This window comes from Gymnoscopelus braueri, assembly GCF_963280865.1.
Source record: "Gymnoscopelus braueri genome assembly, chromosome: 9".
Classification (NCBI taxonomy): Eukaryota; Metazoa; Chordata; class Actinopteri; order Myctophiformes; family Myctophidae; genus Gymnoscopelus; species Gymnoscopelus braueri.
This window is the reverse complement of record NC_137610.1, coordinates 39,433,688-39,454,497: the sequence shown is the minus strand read 5'-3', so window position 1 is coordinate 39,454,497 and position 20,810 is coordinate 39,433,688. Positions and strand designations below refer to the sequence as shown.

The window sequence follows — 20,810 nt, the reverse complement described above, 5'->3', positions numbered from 1 at the left end:
GCTTAGTAAAGGTTGAACACTGAGATAAATGGTAAGTTAGTGAGACTGAATAAATGTGTTAGTTGATGCTATATAAACAACTTTTAGAGACTTAAGGCTTTTATTGTGCATGCTCTTGGGGTATTTAACTTCTGGGGTAATTTTAAGTCTACTGTGGCTTTTCTGTGCATCGCATCGCAGACAGTTTTTAAGTTGCTTGATTCAATATTTTACCAGACACGTCCCCTATAAACCCATTGTAACTCCATTTTAATACATATCCCTGGTTCTGTTGACTGATATTAGGGCATACTTTTTTAATTTATTTTTATATATTTGTTTTGAAAATGAAAAACGAAAAACACGGCGCTCTTATGCATTAGAAAGACAATATCAGTCACCAGAACCAAGAATGTGTGTTTTCAATGAATCTAACATGGTTAAAATGGAGTTTAAAGTCACGAGTCAATGGGTTGATAAAGGAAGTAAAATTAATATCAAATATCAAACCACTGAACCAAGAAACTTAAAAACTGCCTGGGGTGCACACAAAAGCCAGGGTAGCCATTAAAATCACCCCAAAAGTGTTTGAAAGTGAAATATCTCTTTAAGCAGTCTAGAAACTGTTAACAAGTGTCTTATAACCGCTTACAAATGTCTTATAATCTAAGAAGAATATTAGCAATGCTATTATCAAGACTTGTATAGCATTAATAATACACATAATAAGGTTGATAAGCAGCTTATAAGAACTTCATACAGTAAGTGCCTTATTAACTACTGTTTAAATGCTTATTATGGCTTTATAATATAACAAAAATGTTTTTACAATGCCATTATTAACACTTACATTGCCTTATTAACGAATAATAATGTTAATACACATCTTATAAGTGCCTTATCAACTGTTAATTAATGCTTATAAGGGTCTAATAATATAACAATAAGTGTATTAACAATGCTATTATAAACAATAACATAGCTTTTATTGACAAATAATAAGGTTAATAAGCACCTTACTATCTTATAAGTAAGGACGTATAAGTATCTTATTAACGGTTAATTAATGTTTGTTACAGTAATAGGATGTTCGTTTAAAGTGCTACCAAACTCTTTCTTCACAATTTACCACAGACTGTGACACTCAGAAAACAGGTAATTAGTGAGATAAATTATTATTAAGCCCACTGTATTTCTTTAGTTGCACACTAAAAGCATGATTGAGCTTAAATTAAGCATAACAAGTGATATTGCAGTATCAACTGAGATATACTGTTGATTATTATGCACGGTCACTTTGTCCTAGCAGCCTTGCAATAGCCCAACCCCTCTTATTAAATATGGCTTAAAGACAGTAAAATGAGGTTGATGATTACTAGTTGTAACCACAACCACCATCATCCCTAATGCAGCCAGCATACTGTATGCAGCCTATAGGAAGTGCATTACACTGTACAACTACTAATACTAATGGAAGCAGGGGTGAGTTGCTTCTTGTGTGCCCAAAGTGCTTGCCTTCAAAATCATCTGTACGTGCATGCCTGGATGTGGATGTGGAATTTAAGAGTGAATCTCTCAACGATGAATGTTGACTGATAATATGAACTCCCAAAAAACAGCATTATGTTATGCATTATATTTAATTTACAATAAATTTGAAGTCAGAATTCACATCATACGTACCCTATATTACAGTGTTGTGTTGCACTGAGACGCATCATCTCGTCTGTCTTTCTTATAGGTCTTCACAATGTAAAAGCAATCTCAGGAAACTAGCTGATGTCACTCTTTACTGGCAACCTGCACTTGATACTGTGCCAGTGATAATGACTGTAGATTAGATCTAAGATGACTATGATACATTGATGTACGATGATGACTAGAATGTTCCAAGGTGCACTGTGCATGGTCATACTGTCGTCATAGTATGATCATCTTCCAGACAAATAGGGGCTATTTGGACTTCCAGGCAGGGTGTAGTAGAACTGTGATGGCATTACTCATTGGTTAGGAAATCAGCCTTCCTGTCATGTACCTTAGTACAAATCTTTTAGAGACATTACCTTTTGTCAGCCCAAACCCCATGTCTCTTTAGTGTTTTCCTTTTGTTAAATACAACCTGAAAACTTGAATAGAGAAAACAATTGTTTTTTTAGCAAAAGCAACAAATTATTTAAATGCTATCTATCTGGTCTGTGGGCAGGTTGTCCTTCAAGACAACCGGGAAGCTATTATAGTAGGCTACTCACATTAAAATAAAATAAAATAAAATAAAATAAAATAAAATAAAATAAAATAAAATAAAATAAAATAAAATAAAATAAAATAAAATAAAATAAAATAAAATAAAATAAAATAAAATAAAATAAAATAAAATAAAATAAAATAAAATAAAATAAAATAAAATAAAATGGAATAAAATAATGTGTTTAGACAGTCCATGAGAGCGGGTTGGGCATACTGTGACCATCAAATTCCATCATGCCTTTACTGTAACATGGTATTCATTTTAACAGCATCTAACTAGCTATGATGAAAGAAGATTCCGGGGAGAGAAAGAAATGATGATTACCAAAAATGTTACAAAACCACAGGGCATAATTAGAGAACACGTGTGTCCTCCCCAGACATCCCCCCCCCCACCCCCCAGAGAGAAACATGAAATCTGCCTGACCACATACACAGTAAAGAGTAGACTATTACGTTTCTTTCTGCGCATGGGCCCAACCAGTCAATGTCTATTTAGCTTGCTTGAAGCTGTGGGGCAGCAGGTCTTTCATTATGTGAGCTGGATTCTGGGTGTGTCTGCCAGGCAGCCAGCCAGCTACTGTAAACCAGGCCACAGCAGGAACATCTGTCCTCGTCTGCAGTGTGTGGTTATAGAGCCCCCTACTGTACGCAGCAAGCATTTCACCTACAGTATTCACCCAAACCCACTGTTTAACTCGACAGTCGACATTGACTTGAAGCTACACAATCTCCTGTGTTTCTGTGTGTGCCAGGCCAGCTGCCTGTCCCTGTCAGTTTGTGTGTGCGTGCGTGTGTGTGTGTGTGTGTGCACCCTTATTTTTAACATATGGTGTGCACCCTATGATGCTCTCCATGCTCACGCTGAACAGACCAACATTGGTTTCTCTTATGGCTGAGGATTCACATACATATTTTCAATGAGTAGTTTATTGTTGAACAGTTAAAGCTCTATATTCTGATAATCGCTGGTATAGCGTTCAGTAACAGTAGCCTCCCCATCTCTCCAGCTCTTTATAAAACAGAAAATACATTTTCATTTCAGGATACTATATTTTAATCCAATCATGAGAGACAACCCCACAAAAACAAATCATTCTTCACCTTGCATTCCAGTTCCAGTTGTGTCTGCTCATTGATTTGTTACATCACTTACATTTCAGTTGTTTATCCTGTATTCTTGGTATCCTGACTTGAAAATTAATGCACACGCACGCACGCATGGCACGCACACACACACACACACACACACACACACACACACACACACACACACACACACACACACACACACACACACACACACACACACACACACACACACACACACACACACACACACACACACACACACACACACACACACAGTAGGTGCCACAGAGCAATGGAAGCCATCAAGCCAGTGACACTTGGTGACAGAGCTGGCCTCAACATTATTCAGCGCTCCAATGATGCAGTGAAGCATTAAACAATATTCTTATGTTTTTGTTTCACCATTTCCTCTCCCCTTTCTCTCCGACACAAGTGGAAGAAAAACTAATTATTGCCGTTAATCAGTTCCATCATGTGCCATTTACTTTACTTTACGCGGTGTGGCTTAACCCATTAATACCGGGAAAGCATCAGTGTCATTTTAGATTTTTGCGTTGGCTATTCAAAAATAGCAGACATACAAGCTCACAGTGCGTCACTTCATGCCAGGCTGCGAGCTTGTGCATCTGCTATTTTTGAGCATTTTAGAAAAATCTTGTAAGTGTGAGAACTACTGATTTAGAGGGCATTTGTAGAATCGGCCTCTGGTCTTATTTTAAGCAACATGACATCAATGCATAGCCTCCAATATAACCAAAAATGTAAATATAAGACCACAACACTAATTACATGTATACAATTATCCATGTACAATATGACAGAAACACTACAGTAGGCTGTATATGGCATATGGTTTATTTCTGAAAACATACCTGACTTACAACCATAGGGGGCTCCCCACCTCCAAGTACTGTAGGCCTATGATGCAAAATTGCTGCATTTGAATATTGTCAATCTAAGATTCTGAACACCTTTTCCTTACATAAATCTGACCTGTGGCTGACAGCAGACAGCAGGTTTTACATTTGGGCTGGCTGAACTCGCAATACATCGTATAATTCGTTGACTTTCTTAACCACATGAAACCCAGTGTAGCCAGTCATTATAAAAGCCACCCATAGTATGTTTTTTCCCCTCTTTGGCCCCTGGTGCGGCAGGTTGCGACTGCTTTGTGTAATGCTCTGAGGTGTATATTTTAGTTTATAGGTGGAGGTATAACTGCTCTGTCTGTGTTTGGCCATCTGTTTGTCACACTTTAGGTCCTGCTCCATAGTGATTCCTGCTTTCCAGTGTTAAGCCTTCCATATGTGCGATAATCAGACAGAGGTAAATGTCATTGTTATGTTTGTTTACATAATAGCTTTGTTTGACAGTGCATTAATGTGTACAAAGTGTTTCTTTTGTAGACACTCTGCCACTGCCGTTTTCTTTTGTTTGGGTTTTGTTGATGGTTTTATTTCAGTTCTATTTCTTGGCCTGCTTTTGTTAGACTTTAGTATAAGGTGGCCTTTGTTGTATAAGTTATCTTTGCTATGTACAGTATTGACAGTGGCATTTATTGTATTCCCCCAAGAAGAATATGAAATCATCGTTATGTAATACTGTGAGTATAACCTGTCATAAACTTTAATTTAGCTTAAACTTTATTGACAACTATTTGACAAGTTGAATTATAAGGTAGTGGTTCTCAAATATAATATGTCAAGTACTCCCAAATTGCATTGTATTTGTATTTGGCTGCAGACCCCCACTTGGAAAGATTTGGAATTTGAATAGCTTAAAAATAAAATAGGACATTTTTCTAGGGAACCCCCTCAAGCAACCCTGGGTCCCTTTGAGAACCAGTGTTCTCTCCAGCACCCCAGCAGAGGGTGTGTGTGTTCACTCAGTTCTTGTCAATAAAAGCAATGCACATGGTTTGTTTTTAGGTAGACTTTTATTTTTTTAAATCTTATAATCTCCTTTGTCAAAATTGCAAGTGATCATTGATAAGCTGCAGTACATAAATCAACAGGTCTAGATATACTAAATTAAATGCTAAGTATCGCAAGGAAGCTTTCTATGCGAATGCTGAAGATGCCTAGTACAGAGTTGCGCTTGGATATTTACTGGCTTGGTAAGCCAGTAAATAACCGTCATTGTACATGTAGATTCGCTTGTCAGTGGGATTATAGCTCAGACTGGCCACTCCAGAAGCCACCTTCTCCAGGGGCAGTGCTAGGCTGTTGTCCTCTTTACCCGTGGCAGTGTCGAAAGCGTAGAAGACCTCCTCGCGATACTCGTTCACGTAGCGGGTGGCGTACAGCACGCCGCAGGACATGAAGGCATTGCTCACCGCCCTCTTGAATAACTGGGTCTCCCAGGTGTGCGTCACGTTGAGATTCTCCCCGTCCCAGGCCAGCTGGCTCACTACCAGGTTACCATGGTTACCAACCGTGGCATAGATGGCCCACAGCCCCATCTCGTCCGCCTCCACGTCTATGTCGCTATAGACTCTACAGTCATAATAACAGTACGGGAACTTGTTGTTGAACCCTACGCCTGTCCCAGGCAGAGTCACCCTGGTCACTTTGGTGTCCGTCAGGTTGTAGCGGCAGATGTCAGCAGACTTGTAACAGTGATAGTAAAGGGCATTGCCGTAGAGGACGGCGCTTGGACCCTCCATGGCGTTACTGTGCGTATGGGACGGGACGAAGGAGACGTCTCTGTAATTGGTCTCGGCCATTAAATCTTTGTAGGACGTGTACATCCGCAGTTTGTTGCTCCACGCGTTACTGTTAATCAGAGGACTGAGCCAGTAGTTGTCTTGTTCTCCTGGACTGTTGCTGTCGGCCTCTTTGCCCCAGGAGCCAGAGAGGTAGCTGGTCTGGTAGACGCCAATCTTGGTCACCACAGGGTCACTGATGTTGGTGATGAGACCCTTGAAGCACTGCGAGGCTGGGGTTAAATGGGAGGTAGGAGGTTATGAGCAGTGGTGTAAAGTAACTAAATACATTTACTCAAGTACTGTACTTAAGTACAATTTTGAGGTATTTTTACTTTACTGGAGTATTTCCAGTTTTCAGTACTTTTACTTCTACTCCTCTACATCTCAGAGGCAAATATTGTACTTTTACTCCACTACAATTATTTGAAGACTTTAGTTTACTAGTTACTTTGTAGATTTTGATTATCATTACATAATATACATTAACCACTTCAGCCCTATACATTTCGGTCATTTGAAAATAGCCGATCTACAAGCTCACAATGCGACACATTGTGAGCTTAAAACTCTCCAAATGGACCTCCATTTGGTTCAATTTGTACACTCTATGATTTACAGCCCCGTAAGGGTTCACATTGGTTCCCCAGACCCTGTGTACCAGTGATAGATGGTTTATTCTTTGTATCGCTACATTTCCCTTGCTCCCTCAAAAACACCCCACTTCCTGTCTACCAACACACACACACACACACACACACACACACACACACACACACACACACACACACACACACACACACACACACACACACACACACACACACACACACACACACACACACACACACACACACACACACACACACACACACACACACACAAAATCAATATTTGATTGTTGTGGTTTTATATTCACATCACGTCTTTCAATAATGGAGCATTGGAGTTCATTACTGGTCTGAATCACATGTTGTGTGTCTCAGCTGTACTAACATTCAGTGTAGTAATGTCCATTAGAGAAGTTCAAATAACACCCATACTAATCGTGGTAACCCCCCGTGGAAGTTAAAGGTGAGAGAAATGGGAAGTCCTGGGTCTTCCCCATGAACTGAAAAGTGTATAAAAGCCACACTGAGCATAACTTCACACAACAGAGAGAAAGGGTTCATACAGCATTGACAGCTTACCAGTCACACTCACACTGTAAAGACTATTGAACACATACTTCAGGATGGCTGCTTTGCGTCTCGCTCTGTCTGTAGTTGTACTGATGCTGGCTGTCACAACACTGACTGAAGGTAAGAAAGCGTGTTTTTCTTTTTACAGAATTAAAGGAGAATTTTTGGACTAGCCTTTTTCTTACCTTTTATAGGATGTTATTATATCCTATAGGACGAGTGGTAAAAGTAGAACATTTTAGAACTCCACCCCGAGTCCACCGCAGCTAAAACCCGAGCGGACTGACGATTGCGTATTTTTATCACTCAAATCTTTTTTGGGATGATAATGACAGAAACCTTGCCACAGTGTTTTTGTCCCAAATGGGCTGACGTAGTGTTTACCAGTGGCTTGGCTGAAAGTCAGATAATTGATTGATTGTTTTTGTTTTTTATCAACAAACCAAAAAAATTTGAAGTGATAAAAATACGCGTTCTAGCGCATGGACCGTCCGGTCGACTCGGGATGGAGTTATGAAAATGTTCTACAGTACCATTCGTCCTAGGATATAATAACATCATATAAAGGTAAGAAAAACGCTAGTCCGAAATTCTCCTTTAAGTATGTGTGACAGAGTTGTGATAGGGAGAGCGAGAAAGAAAGAATGGACAAAGAAAGATGGACCTGTGTGTGTGTGTGTGTGTGTGTGTGTGTGTGTGTGTGTGTGTGTGTGTGTGTGTGTGTGTGTGTGTGTGTGTCTGTGTGTGTCTGTGTGTGTGTGTGTGTGTGTGTGTGTGTGTGTGTGTGTGTGTGTGTGTGTGTGTACACTTGAATGTTCTTTATTTTGAATGTGAATGTGAATTGTAAAGCCTTCGCCAAAGTTTAATCATATGACGGGGCATGAATTGGGCTTCTGGTACTGCTGTATTATGTTGAGATGGTAACCACTGTTGCTGTTTGGTTATAGGTATGCGTGGTGCTGGACCTAAGAAGTGCTGCTTTGATTTCACTAAGCGCGAGCTGCCGAAAGCTAGAGTTACTAGCTATGTACGGACCAGCCAGCAGTGTATCAACCCTGGCGTGCTGTAAGTATACACTGTTATAGGTGTGTGTGCGTGTGTGTGTGTGTGTGTGTGCGCGTGTGCGTGCGTGCGTGCGCGTGTGCGCTGATTATTTTGCTTCTTTACCCATGACCTCAGGTTGAATACAGTGAAGGGTCGTCAGCTGTGTGCCAGACCTTCAGACAGCTGGGTGAAGAACATCATCACCTACCTGGACACCAAGGTCAACGTTGGAGAACAGACCAACTTCTAATCAGTTGGTCTGACATCAGTGCCTATCTGCTGCCATGCAGAGAGGCATCAAATGAGGACATGAGGCCTGTTTGTGTGACATGCTGCTGCACATTTACCAGAGCTAAGAGAATTATGAGATAGTGGATGTATTTACTTATCGATAACCTCCATAATTCTGCCATGTTAACATGTCTAATGTGTTAAGTACTAACATTTTAATAATTAGAATCTGATTCAGGAAAGGATCATACTAAAATGGATGCCACTGAATAATGGCTATGGATACATTTTGTATTTGCATGACACACAGTCACATTATACTGTGTATAAAGGGTACATTATTGCATATTTTCATCTCATATGAGAATTTTATTCTCGTTTCAAAAGAAGATGGCAGCATCAGTAGACTAAGCTAGACTGTATCATTGTGAATTTTTAGTTTTCTTATATGGGTTCTGTAATTTCTTTGAAAATGAGACCCACACAAATCTTGATAAATGCTGGATGGATATTCTAATTATATGAATGCATTTGCATTTACACTGTATTTTCTACATATTTTTAAATGTATTTCATAACTAACCAATTGTACTTACATAAGTTACTGAGTTCCACAAAGGTACTTTAATGTATGCCTGTCTCAGCTATGACAATTAAAGCAAGCATAAGAAAATGTGTTGATTGGTTCGATTCACTAAGCTGTGTCTTTTTCTCTTTGACTCACACTATCTCTCCCACACACACACACACACACACACACACACACACACACACACACACACACACACACACACACACACACACACACACACACACACACACACACACACACACACACACACACACACACACACACAGTTTCCTATATGTTGTTTCCTTTTTTCTTACACAAAAGCACTGGAAGTCATTGTGTGCTTACTTTTGAAGTCTTTTGGGATCGTTCGACAGGAATTCACTCCGTTCTTCAAAGTTCGCAGTTTGCCTTTGACGCTCCTCATGTTGATGATGTCTGAATTGTGCATCCTCTTTACATCGTTTCGCAGTTTACCCACCTGACACACACACACACACACACACACACACACACACACACACACACACACACACACACACACACACACACACACACACACACACACACACACACACACACACAGCGACAGACAGCGACAGACACAGTCAAAGCCTTACCCACATTAAGAATCCTAGCATTCCTATTCTAAGCTGAACATTCCCCAAAATAATTGCCATTCTAGCTCACAATGAGTTTGTTTCGATGCGTTGTAAGCTTGTAAGTAAGTAAGTAAGTAAATTTTATTTATAAAGCACATTTCAAAACAAGGTTACAAAGTGCTGTACAGTGGAACACAATTAAACAAAATTAACAAGTTAACAACAGAGTATAAAAGTATATAAATAGAGTAATAAAACAATACAACAACAAGGATTAAAACAAAGCAATTTGTCCGTGAAAGTCAGGTAGAACTTTATGGGTAAAAATGCTTACGGAACAAATGTGTTTTTAACATCCTCTTAAAACCTTCAACAGACTCTGCATTTTTTATGGCCAATGGTAGGGCGTTCCACAGTGTGGGAGCAACCACTGCAAAAGCCCGGTCACCCTTTGTTTTGCGATTGGACGCAGGTATTTTGAGAAGGCCTTTGTCAGAGGACCTGAGGGATCTCATATTGTCCTTAGGAGGCAGTAGGTCCAAAATATAAGATGGGGCCAGCCCGTGTAATGCTTTATAAGTGGTTAGGATAATTTTGAAATCTATTCTGGACCTAACTGGTAGCCAGTGCAGTGCGGCTAACACCGGAGTTATGTGTGCTCTGCGGTTTGTGTTAGTAAGGATTCTGGCTGCCGTATTCTGAACTAGTTGGAGTCGGGATAGTGATGAACGGCTCAGGGTGGTATAGAGTCCGTTACAATAGTCAAGACGGGAGGAAACAAAAGCGTGCATGACTTTTTCCAGATCTTGAGAAGTGAGCATTGATTTAATTTTTGCAATATTGCGTAGATGGTAGAAGCATGACTGGGTGACCTTTTTAATATGGAACTCGAAGTTCATTTGATTGTCGAAGAAGACACCTAGGTTCTTTGCAGTTTGTTTGACATTAGTTGCCAGGGGACCAAGGGACAGACGAATTGCATTTGAGCTAATCTCAGGGCCTATGATGAGTATTTCGGTTTTATCTGGGTTGAGTTGTAAAAAGTTTTGTGCCATCCATTTATTGATACCGGTTAAACAGTCATGCAAGACTGTGAGTTTAGTGAGATCATTTTGCTTAAATGAGAGATATAATTGTGTATCATCAGCATAACAATGATATGATATTCCTTCAAAGCTGTTAATAAGAGTGCCAAGGGGGAGCATATAGAGGGAGAATAGAATTGGACCAAGTATGGAACCCTGGGGGACCCCACAGGTCAGGGGAGCTGAGGAGGAAACATAATTGTCACAAGCGACAGCCACACTTCTCCCTGTCAGATAGGAGGATAACCATGCCAGGGCCGACCCGGTTAGTCCCACCCACTGTTGGAGCCTATTAAGGAGGATGGAATGATCTATCGTGTCGAATGCTGCGCTTAAGTCAAGCAGCAGCAGCACCGAACACTCACCGACATCGGCCCTCATAAGGATGTCACTAGAGACTTTAAGTAGTGCCGTTTCAGTGCTGTGCTTCTGGCGGAATCCGGACTGAAACTTATCAAATATATTATTATTATTAAGGAACTGTAGAAGTTGATTACAGACAACTTTTTCTAAAATTTTTGAGATGAAAGGGAGTTTGGAGATTGGCCTGTAATTGCTGTGAACTTGTGGATCAGCTATTTATCAGTGCAGAGGGAAATACTAAAGGATCTAGTATAGAGACCTGGTGGACTCCGGTTAACTAAGTATGTGGGGTTTTAATATTGGAGCAAAAAAAGTAACGCAAAAGTACCTAGTAACTAGTTAATAATGCAGTAACTAGTAAAGCAATGTTTTTACTTTTAGAGAGCACTAACTACTAACTAGTAAAGTATCTAAGTTACTCATTTAGAGTAACTTACACTGGTGTTTATTTTATCTTGTCCTTGTCTTAAAAATCGTAATCGTAGAATCTTCAATTATGACACCTTCAGCTCCGTCAGTGCCATCGTTACCAGTCCGTACGTACAGCATGACTGGTCTCACTGCCATCGCATACATCTACCCTCTCAATCTTTCCTCCATCCATTCCACCCTGCCTGCACTGAGTGCAATCTCTTCTTCACCTCTCTTCCACACTCCCAATTACTCTGGGTAGTTGACCCTGGTATTTAAATGACTTCACCGTTGCCACCTCTACTCCTTGCATCCTCACTGTATGCTCACCAAATAAACCCATACTGCTGCTTGCCAATTGTCACCTCTCCTCTTAGCCTAGCTTCCACTACTCTTTGCCATAGCTTCCACTACTCTTTCGCATAATGACTCTGCTTTTTATGTTACATAATCTTACACAGTATACAGAAAAATAAAATTAAACTTATTATTTATTAGAAATTAAAAAGCTAATTCAGCTAGTATAGCTGTCATATATTGCTCTACACCCTTGGTTGAAATCTGCAAAGCTCTGCCGTACCTCCACTGAGAGTTTCTGTGTCTCACTGGTCGGCTTTGCAGTATGGATGGAGCTGATGTCAGTCTCTAGCTGCTCCAGTTCCTGGCCCAGCTGGCGCAGGTGCAGGGCAGAGTACAGGCCCTTGTCATGCAGGTACTGGTAGGGCACTAGACGGGCTGTCAGGTTCTGAAACAGAGCCTGGATCCCAGGCAGACGCTCTCTGGACAGTCTCACCTTAGGAGGAACAGACACAGAAGTGAACTCCAGGAGTTTGTCTGAAAGACCACATAAAGCAGCATGAATTCAGCTTCACTCTTACTGAATTCTAATTTGTCACACTGCCTGTGACTTGATGTGTGTAAAAATTGTTAGAAAACTGATGCATTTACATCTTAAGATGTCTCCATTATTTGGTATAGTTGGAAGAGTAATATTAATTAAAGACATTATTTCTTATTTCATTTCAGGATGAAAAATGTGCTCTTGGTTTGTGGATTTGTTTCACCTTATTTAATAACACAATGTATTTGATTTTCAGAGTTTTGATTTTGCCCCATTACATTTTATTTATTTATTTAAAGGTAATGTAAGTGATAGTTTTTGGTTAAAGTAAAACCTTTTTTTTTGTTTAAAACTTAAATCTCTATATTCTGAGAGTGTTTTTTTTCAGTAAGAGGGACCTCCCTGTCTCCCCAGCTCTTTAATAAACACAGCAATACATTTTCAGGTGGGTTGCCAGTTTCATCCAATCAGGAGAGAGTACACATTTATCAGCTTCAATTATAGTGTTCTTTGTGTCATCACTTCCAATTTCACTTATTTATCCTATATTGTATGAGTTCTATATCCTGATTGGATCAAATTGGTATCCCGACTCGAAGATACAGTTTCTGTCTGCTAAGAGCTGGAGAGACGGGGAGACATCTGTTACTGAGCAAACACTCTACTAGCAATGATTACTGTAAGAACTATAGAGCTATTTAACACTTATTTTAACAAAATAACAAAATAAATCACTTCTGCACCTTACATTTCCAAAATATATAAATGTATTTTGTATATAAGAGTGTATGTACTCTTGGTTCATGGTTGAGGAGGTCATGATCACCTTATCTTGTTGCGTATTGAAGGAGTCTTCACAGCTCTTAATCTGATCCTGGACTTTCTCATACTTTACGGCAGGGAACAGCCACATGCTGGCGTTCACTGGACACACACATGTGCCATCCTTCTCATGGCCATCGACGCGCTGAGCTTGGCTGTCATCCTGTGGTTTACAAAGAAGCATCTCCATAAACATTGACATTGTGTGCTATGATGCATTAGTCCACAGACCTGATCTACACTGTAAAATGTAAAATAAATCTCTAGTAAAGGAGTAAGTAGACTTACAGAAACACTTTGGATAAAGTCATTCAAAGTGTCATCTTTTATTAATAACAGAATATCAGGTGTTACTCACTGTGGACATAAGCATCAGTAGGAGCAGGAGCGTGGTCTGAATTGGAGCCATAATGATACACTGACTGACTCTGAGGAGAGGATGAAAACACAAAATTATAACGTGACTTCTCTTCCCCCTCTCTTTCTCAATACAGGATATACGCTAACACACACCTATACATATTTGTGATTTCTGCGGTGTCATCTATTTCACAAACAGTAATGTGGATGTGAAACAAAAAAAGCAGAATTTTACCATTAACTGTGGGTGTGGGTTATAACCGGGAATTTACCAGATTCCCCCTTTCTAAGGAAATAGTTTAGCAATATCATGCAGATTTCTCGTTTATGTTAGTTTTAATAAACACTTTTAGTGCAACTTAGACACATCCTCAGTGATGTATCCTGGGTTCACTGGGTGTTTCGGGTCTGATCTCCCCGCTTGATCCACAGCCATCTTGACGCCTTTTCTGCCGTGTCTGTGATGTTTTTGATGTCTTTTCTGCATCTTGAGTGCCCTGATGAGAGACTGGCCGACGAATCCTCTGCATCCGACCTCGATGGGGTTGCATCGGGTCCTCCATCCCCTGCTTCGGCATTCACATGCCAGCTCCTCGTACTTATATATGAAATACAGGACAAAACAAATCCATTACCTTCTGTATATCCTGAAAGGATTTTATTCATATAAGATCAAATTATGTGGCTTTTGCTCATATTTTGTCAGGATACGACTCAGAGTAAGGTCCCATAATGCAGGAACACACAGGAAACCAAGAGTTAACGTAGAACCACACTTTACTTAAATAAAACAGGTAACATACATACATACAATACACTGTCACAGAGGTATTAAAACTGTAACTTATTACTAGAGCAAACTCACAGGAAACATCGACGACGAACAAGCAACTCAAACTCTTTGGGTACAAAATAAACCTTCGCAAGGCTGACGGCTTCACAGTAGAAGTGGGTGACATTGTGATCACTAGAAAAGAGGAAAAGACCTACCTGGGTTGAATTTCAGAGGCAAATCTTTCAAGTGAAAAAATGGCAACTAAAGTAATCAAAGAAGTCAATAAAAGAATAAGATTTTTGTACACATCTCACTGATCAGTAAGAATACATTGAGGACTCTAGCAGGAGCACTCATCCAATGTCACTTCGACTATGCATGCACCTCATGGTACCATAGCACTACAAAGGCCTTAAAAACTAGGCTCCAGACACCCCAAAACAAACTGACCAGGCTACTGCTAACTGCTAATGAAGTATTCAATCAATCAATCAGTCTCAATTAGCGCAAACAGTCACCGCTGGGGACCCCAGGTGGAACCAGTCTCACAATCAGGCCGCACAGAGAGGTGAAGGGCTGAGCAGGAGCAGAGTCACACCAGGGCAACAGTAGCACATGACAGGGCAGCCAGAACAGGGGCAGATTGTGACATATTTATCATATTTTGGATTACATGAGTTTTTATGACAATTCAAATTGATACAGTATACACAGTAAAATCCTCAGTGTTATCCACAGTCCATTTGGTTCCATTTGTACACTCAGAGTTAAATGAACATTATTGATACATTGGTTTGTTTGGTCTTAGCCTACCAAGACTTAGTTTGTCGATTAGTTGTTTCTGAGGAGAGGATGAAAACACTAAATTATAAAGTGACTTCTCTTACCCCTCTCTTTCTCAATACAGGATATACGCTAACACACACCTATACATATTTGTGATTTCTGCGGTGTCATCTATTTCACAAACAGTAATGTGGATGTGAAACAAAAAAAGCAGAATTTTACCATTAACTGTGGGTGTGGGTTATAACCGGGAATTGACCAGATTCCCCCTTTCTAAGGAAATAGTTTAGCAATATCATGCAGATTTCTCGTTTATGTTAGTTTTAATAAACACTTTTAGTGCAACTTAGACACATCCTCAGTGATGTATCCTGGGTTCACTGGGTGTTTCGGGTCTCACCCTCGCCCAGGCAACCCAGCCGGGGGTGATCAGGCCCCGACTTGTGTCTAAGTAGCTTGTGTGGTCCACGGATCTCCCCTCTTGATCCACAGCCATCTTGACGCCTTTTCTGCCGCGTCTGTGATGTTTTTGATGTCTTTTCTGCACCTTGAGAGACTGGCCGACGAATCCTCTGCATCCGACCTCGATGGGGTTGCATCGGGTCCTCCATCCCCTGCTTCGGCATTCGCATGCCAGCTCCTCGTACTTATATATGGAATACAGGACAAAACAAATCCATTACCTTCTCTATATCCTGAAAGGATTTTATTCATACAAGATCAAATTATGTGGCTTTTGCTCATATTTTGTCAGGATACGACTCAGAGTAAGGTCCCATAATGCAGGAACACACAGGAAACCAAGAGTTAACGTGGAACCACACTTTACTTAAATAAAACAGGTAACAAACATACATACAATACACTGTCACAGAGGTATTAAAACTGTAACTTATTACTAGAGCAAACTCACAGGAAACATCGACGACGAACAAGCAACTCAAACAAACACATTCTCTTTGGGTACAAAATAAAGCTTCGCAAGGCTGACGGCTTCACAGTAGAAGTGGGTGACATTGTGATCACTAGAAAAGAGGAAATGACCTACCTGGGTTGAATTTCAGAGGCAAATCTTTCAAGTGAAAAAATGGCAACTAAAGTAATCAAAGAAGTCAACAAAAGAAGAAGATTTTTGTACACATCTTCTCACTGATCAGTAAGAATACATTGAGGACTCTAGCAGGAGCACTCATCCAATGTCACTTCGACTATGCATGCACCTCATGGTACCATAGTACTACAAAGGCCTTCAAAACGGGGTTCACTCTCCATTCCGACATGCTGCCACTCCGACATTGACTTCTAATTGTCGGAGTGGCGGTACCATCCATAAAAAAACACATTCCGCCACTCCGACAAAGTTATGTTCACTGTGTCGAAGTGGCGGTATGTTCCATTTTGGGAATAGTCCCACCATTCCGACAAGGGTAAAGTGCCTAATGGAGATTATTATTATTACCCCTATTGCTTTATGATCACTACTCAGGACATGTACCATGTAAACGGGACGGCCCGCCTGGTCGAAACACCAAAGAAACAAGGAATCCACCCGATAACACATTCTATTAGAGCGGAAAACCTTATCTCATAACTGGAACGGTGGTGCGCTCGTTAAACATTGGACTCTCAACCCCAGCTATACGTGATCGTATCCCAATGCTGATGCTCCTTTTATGAAAACCGCTGACCTTTTTTTTTTGCCGATAAAGTATAGTTATGGACAGTGGTGTAAAGTAACTAAGTACATTTACTCAAGTACTGTACTTAAGTACGATTTTGAGGTATTTTTACTTTACTGGAGTATTTCCAAATTTCTATACTTTTACTTCTACTCCATTACATCTCAGAGGTTAATATTGTACTTTTACTCCACTACAATTATTTGAAAACTTTAGTTACTAGTTACTTTGTAGATTTTGATTATTATTACAAAACATACTGTAACCACATTGTGAGCTTGTAGATTTTTGAAAAGATGTTTTATGCTTTTTGAACTTGTGAAATGTGACTCTGACATTTAGTACTTTTACTTTTGGTACTTTAAGTACATTTTGATGCCAATACTTTTGTACTTTTACTCAAGTACATTTAGATTTCAGGACTTTTACTTGTAACAGAGTATTTCCATTGCAGTATTGATATTTTTACTTAAGTAAAAAATGTGGGTACTTTTTCCACCACTGGTTATGGACAAAACCATGACGGAGGCGCGCAGTCTCAAGCGAACTTGAGCCACGAGAGGCACCACCGAGCGAGCTAAAGCGAGCGAGTTGCCGTGCCGAACGTTGCGAAGTTCGCTTGAGCCTACTCAGCGCCGTCCGAGTTACGTACCGATAGGGACAGAATAGTAAATCATGTTTTAGGGCAAGCGTTTGCCCCAAACTGTGTGAGTGTGTGTGTGTGTGTACATTTCGGCCATTTGAAAATAGCAGATCTACAAGCTGGTCGCCATGCCGCGTTATTATGGATCCCACGCCAGCTCTTGGAAAACCCCGCCCCCGCAAGCTAGTTTAGATGGAGGCCCCGCCCCTTCATTTCACTTCCGTCTACGTCAGTCGCTGTGTGAGAGAGAGAATACAACATTTATTTCAAATAGAAAGCATTTATTTATTAACACATTGGGTGCCAGAGGTTTATTAAAATATTATACGTTGAGTGCCTGCATTTCTTCCATCCACTTACGTTATACGTTTCGTGCTGTAGAAGCCCCGACGCGGAAGTGCATGTAAACAAAGCGTGCGTGCGAGACGGCGGAGGGTCCCGACTAACGCCTGGAACAATAATATTTCCAACGCGATCCTCCATTGCAGCGTGATCGCCGATCGAAAACGGCTCGTTTCCACCACGTTAAAAATAAATGGAGATATTAAGCTTTTAGTCAAGGAGATAACATTGAAAACGCCGACCGGAAGGATTTTTGACATGGAGCCACATCCAGCCTCTTCTTCTCAGAAACTCCTTGGGTGATGTCAAAGTTTCGTTTTAGCGCCCCACGTGGGCCAATAAAAATAGAATTGGGTCAAAAACGGTCCGGACCGTTTTCGGCACTTCTCGTTTGGATCCTCAAAAACGGTCCGGACCGTTTATGGCACTCGATGTGTTAATATTATTATTATTCAGTCACTTTGGCATGGAAAGAATCTAGACAATCTAGACAGCCTCGAGCCAGGCATCCTGCCTATAGAGCCAGCCTAGAGCCTGCCTGGAGCCACCCAGCCTGCCTAAAGCCACCCCTTATATATATCCAATAATGTAATTTTAACTATATATATATATATATATATATATATATATATATAGCCATGAAAATGAATTTGGGATTTATGGACTGTCGGAATGGCGGGACTAAATGTCGGAATGGCGGTATGTCGGAATGGTGGTATGTCGGAATGGTGATACGTCGGAATGGCGGTATGTCGGAATGGTGGGATGTCGGAATGGCGGTATGCACCCCTTAAAAACTAGGCTCCAGACGGGACCGTACCTATAGGTATGACCCCCTCCACACCCCAAAACAAACTGACCAGGCTACTGCTAACTGCTAATAAAGTATTCAATCAATCAATCAGTCTCAATTAGCGCAAACAGTCACCGCTGGGGACCCCAGGTGGAACCAGTCTCACAATCAGGCCGCACAGAGAGGGGAAGGGCTGAGCAGGAGCATAGTCACACCAGGGCATTGGGCAACAGTAGCGCATGACAGGGCAGCCAGAACAGGGGTAGATTGTGACATATTTATCATATTTTGGATTACATGAGTTTTTATGACAATTCAAATTGATACAGTATACACGGTAAAATCCTCAGTGTTATGCTCAGTCCATTTGGTTCCATTTGTACACTCAGAGTTAAATGAACATTATTGTCTCCGCCAGGCCGAAAGGCATGGCGAGAGAGTATGTTTTCGCCCCTGTCCGTCCGTCCGTCCGTCCGTCCGTCCGTCCGTGTGTCCTGTCTGTGTGTTACCAGCTAATCTCTGGCACCGTTGGTCCGGTCGCTCCGAAACTGTGCACACACACTCCCTGGATGCCAATTCAGAACCTCTGCCCCAATTTTTTCACATGGGCCTGTTATAGCGCCACCAGGAGGCCGATTTGTGAAAACCCTTTTTTTTTACATTACTCCTACAGATTTTATCCAAACGTCATGCAAATCGGTACACAGTATCTCTATAGTCATGTGATCAACACAAATCTGTCCGATTTCCCATATTCCATCCTCATTGCCTATGGTTGGCTTCCAAAGTTTGCAGGATTGGTCCGTTTTGAACAAAAAGCCTCAAACTATGCATGCAGCTTGCGATTTCCGTGAATTTTCACACGCACATTCCCACTAGGCCGAGGAAGAAATGCCACCCTTTTCACATTGGCCTGTTATAGCGCCACCAGCAGGTCTAATTTAGCAAAACAATTTTTTGGAACAAAATGCCTCAAATCATGAATGCAGTGTCTGATTGCCGTGAAAGACCTAAGAATAAATGGCACCCTTTTCACATTGGCCTATTATAGCGCCACCAGGAGGCCACAATAACGTACCTGACCTGGCGGAGAACTGTGCTCCGAGGAGCACTTTTTCTAGTTGATACATTGGTTTGTTTGGTCTTAGCCTACCAAGACTTTGTTTGTCGATTAATAATAATAATAATAATAATAATAAACTTTATTTGTATAGCACCTTTCATGACATGAAATGCAGCTCAAAGTACTTTACAGAGCAAGAATACAATTACAGTTAGAACCAATTTAACAATAAAGCAAACAATTTAATAAAATAAAATAAAAGCAAAGGCATAAAACAACATTAAAATAGGCAATACAGTGAGGAATTAAAAATCAACCAAAGAATCAGCTAAAAGCAAGAGTGAAGAAATAGGTCTTGAGCTGTGCTTTAACACTCGCATGACTGAGGTTTCATACTACTCCACCAAGCCTGAAAAAAGATCATTTTGATCCCCAAATCAGGCTATCCTATTGGCCACTGTCTCCCTCTGTTCTCCAGACTAGTTCACACTTTCTCCCCCAAACAGTGGGGGGTTCCATTGTCTTCTAAAAAACTGAGAGTTGAAAATGGGTTGCCAAATTAGCGTAAAGCTCTCATTCTATCAGCTGTCCACGTCGCTGACAAACGCGTCTCCTCTCCTCCTCCCTCGGTGCAAGTGAACACAATGCTATGTTCCACAAATGTGCTCAATCCTGCGCAAAATATCTGATCTTCAAGCATAAAACAGTTGCTGCGTGACAAGCTGTATGCTTGTAGATCCTATCTTTTTCCACCGCTTTTCAGTGAAAGGGAAAGTGGAAAATGGTTCGCCAAATATTGCGAGAGAAATAAGTCAGGTCTATGAAAATGTTACTGCATGCGTCGTTGTGCCCTGAGAAAACAGTTAGGCATGAATGGGGTAATAATAGCCGAGGCTAATTTGCAACACCAGTCCCTGGTTAGACCTTTCTATATAAATATATACCTAATAAAAATGCATGAAGCTCTAATCTAAACAAGTATGAAAAGATATTTATATCTGCAAAGTAACTAGTAACTAAAGTTTTCAAATAATTGTAGTGAAGTAAAAGTACAAGATTTGCCTCTGAGCTGTAGTGGAGTAGAAAAGTATTACCATTATAATGTAATTATATATATAATTATAATATTAATAATAATAGTAGAAAGACGCGAAAAACAAGCCCAAAGTCGCTTATAATAAGCAGACATGGCAACA

The 20,810-nt window shown here is 40.6% G+C and overlaps 2 protein-coding genes across 2 annotated transcripts; one reads left to right on the top strand and one right to left on the bottom strand.

Annotated features, from left to right (window-relative positions):
- Positions 1-5,259: 5,259 nt before the first annotated feature.
- LOC308091822 (olfactomedin-4-like) lies at positions 5,260-13,642 on the bottom strand. Its single transcript, XM_080437554.1, has 5 exons — positions 13,532-13,642; positions 13,178-13,336; positions 12,091-12,303; positions 9,398-9,530; positions 5,260-6,255 (listed from the first exon to the last, which is right to left on the bottom strand). The coding sequence occupies exons 1-5, from the start codon at positions 13,580-13,582 to the stop codon at positions 5,399-5,401; spliced, it is 1,413 nt and encodes a 470-aa protein (XP_080293680.1). The 5' UTR covers positions 13,583-13,642; the 3' UTR covers positions 5,260-5,398.
- LOC308091823 (C-C motif chemokine 4-like) lies at positions 7,189-9,117 on the top strand. The gene is made up of 3 exons (XM_080437555.1): positions 7,189-7,323; positions 8,151-8,268; positions 8,383-9,117. The coding sequence occupies exons 1-3, from the start codon at positions 7,257-7,259 to the stop codon at positions 8,495-8,497; spliced, it is 300 nt and encodes a 99-aa protein (XP_080293681.1). The 5' UTR covers positions 7,189-7,256; the 3' UTR covers positions 8,498-9,117.
- Positions 13,643-20,810: the final 7,168 nt, after the last annotated feature.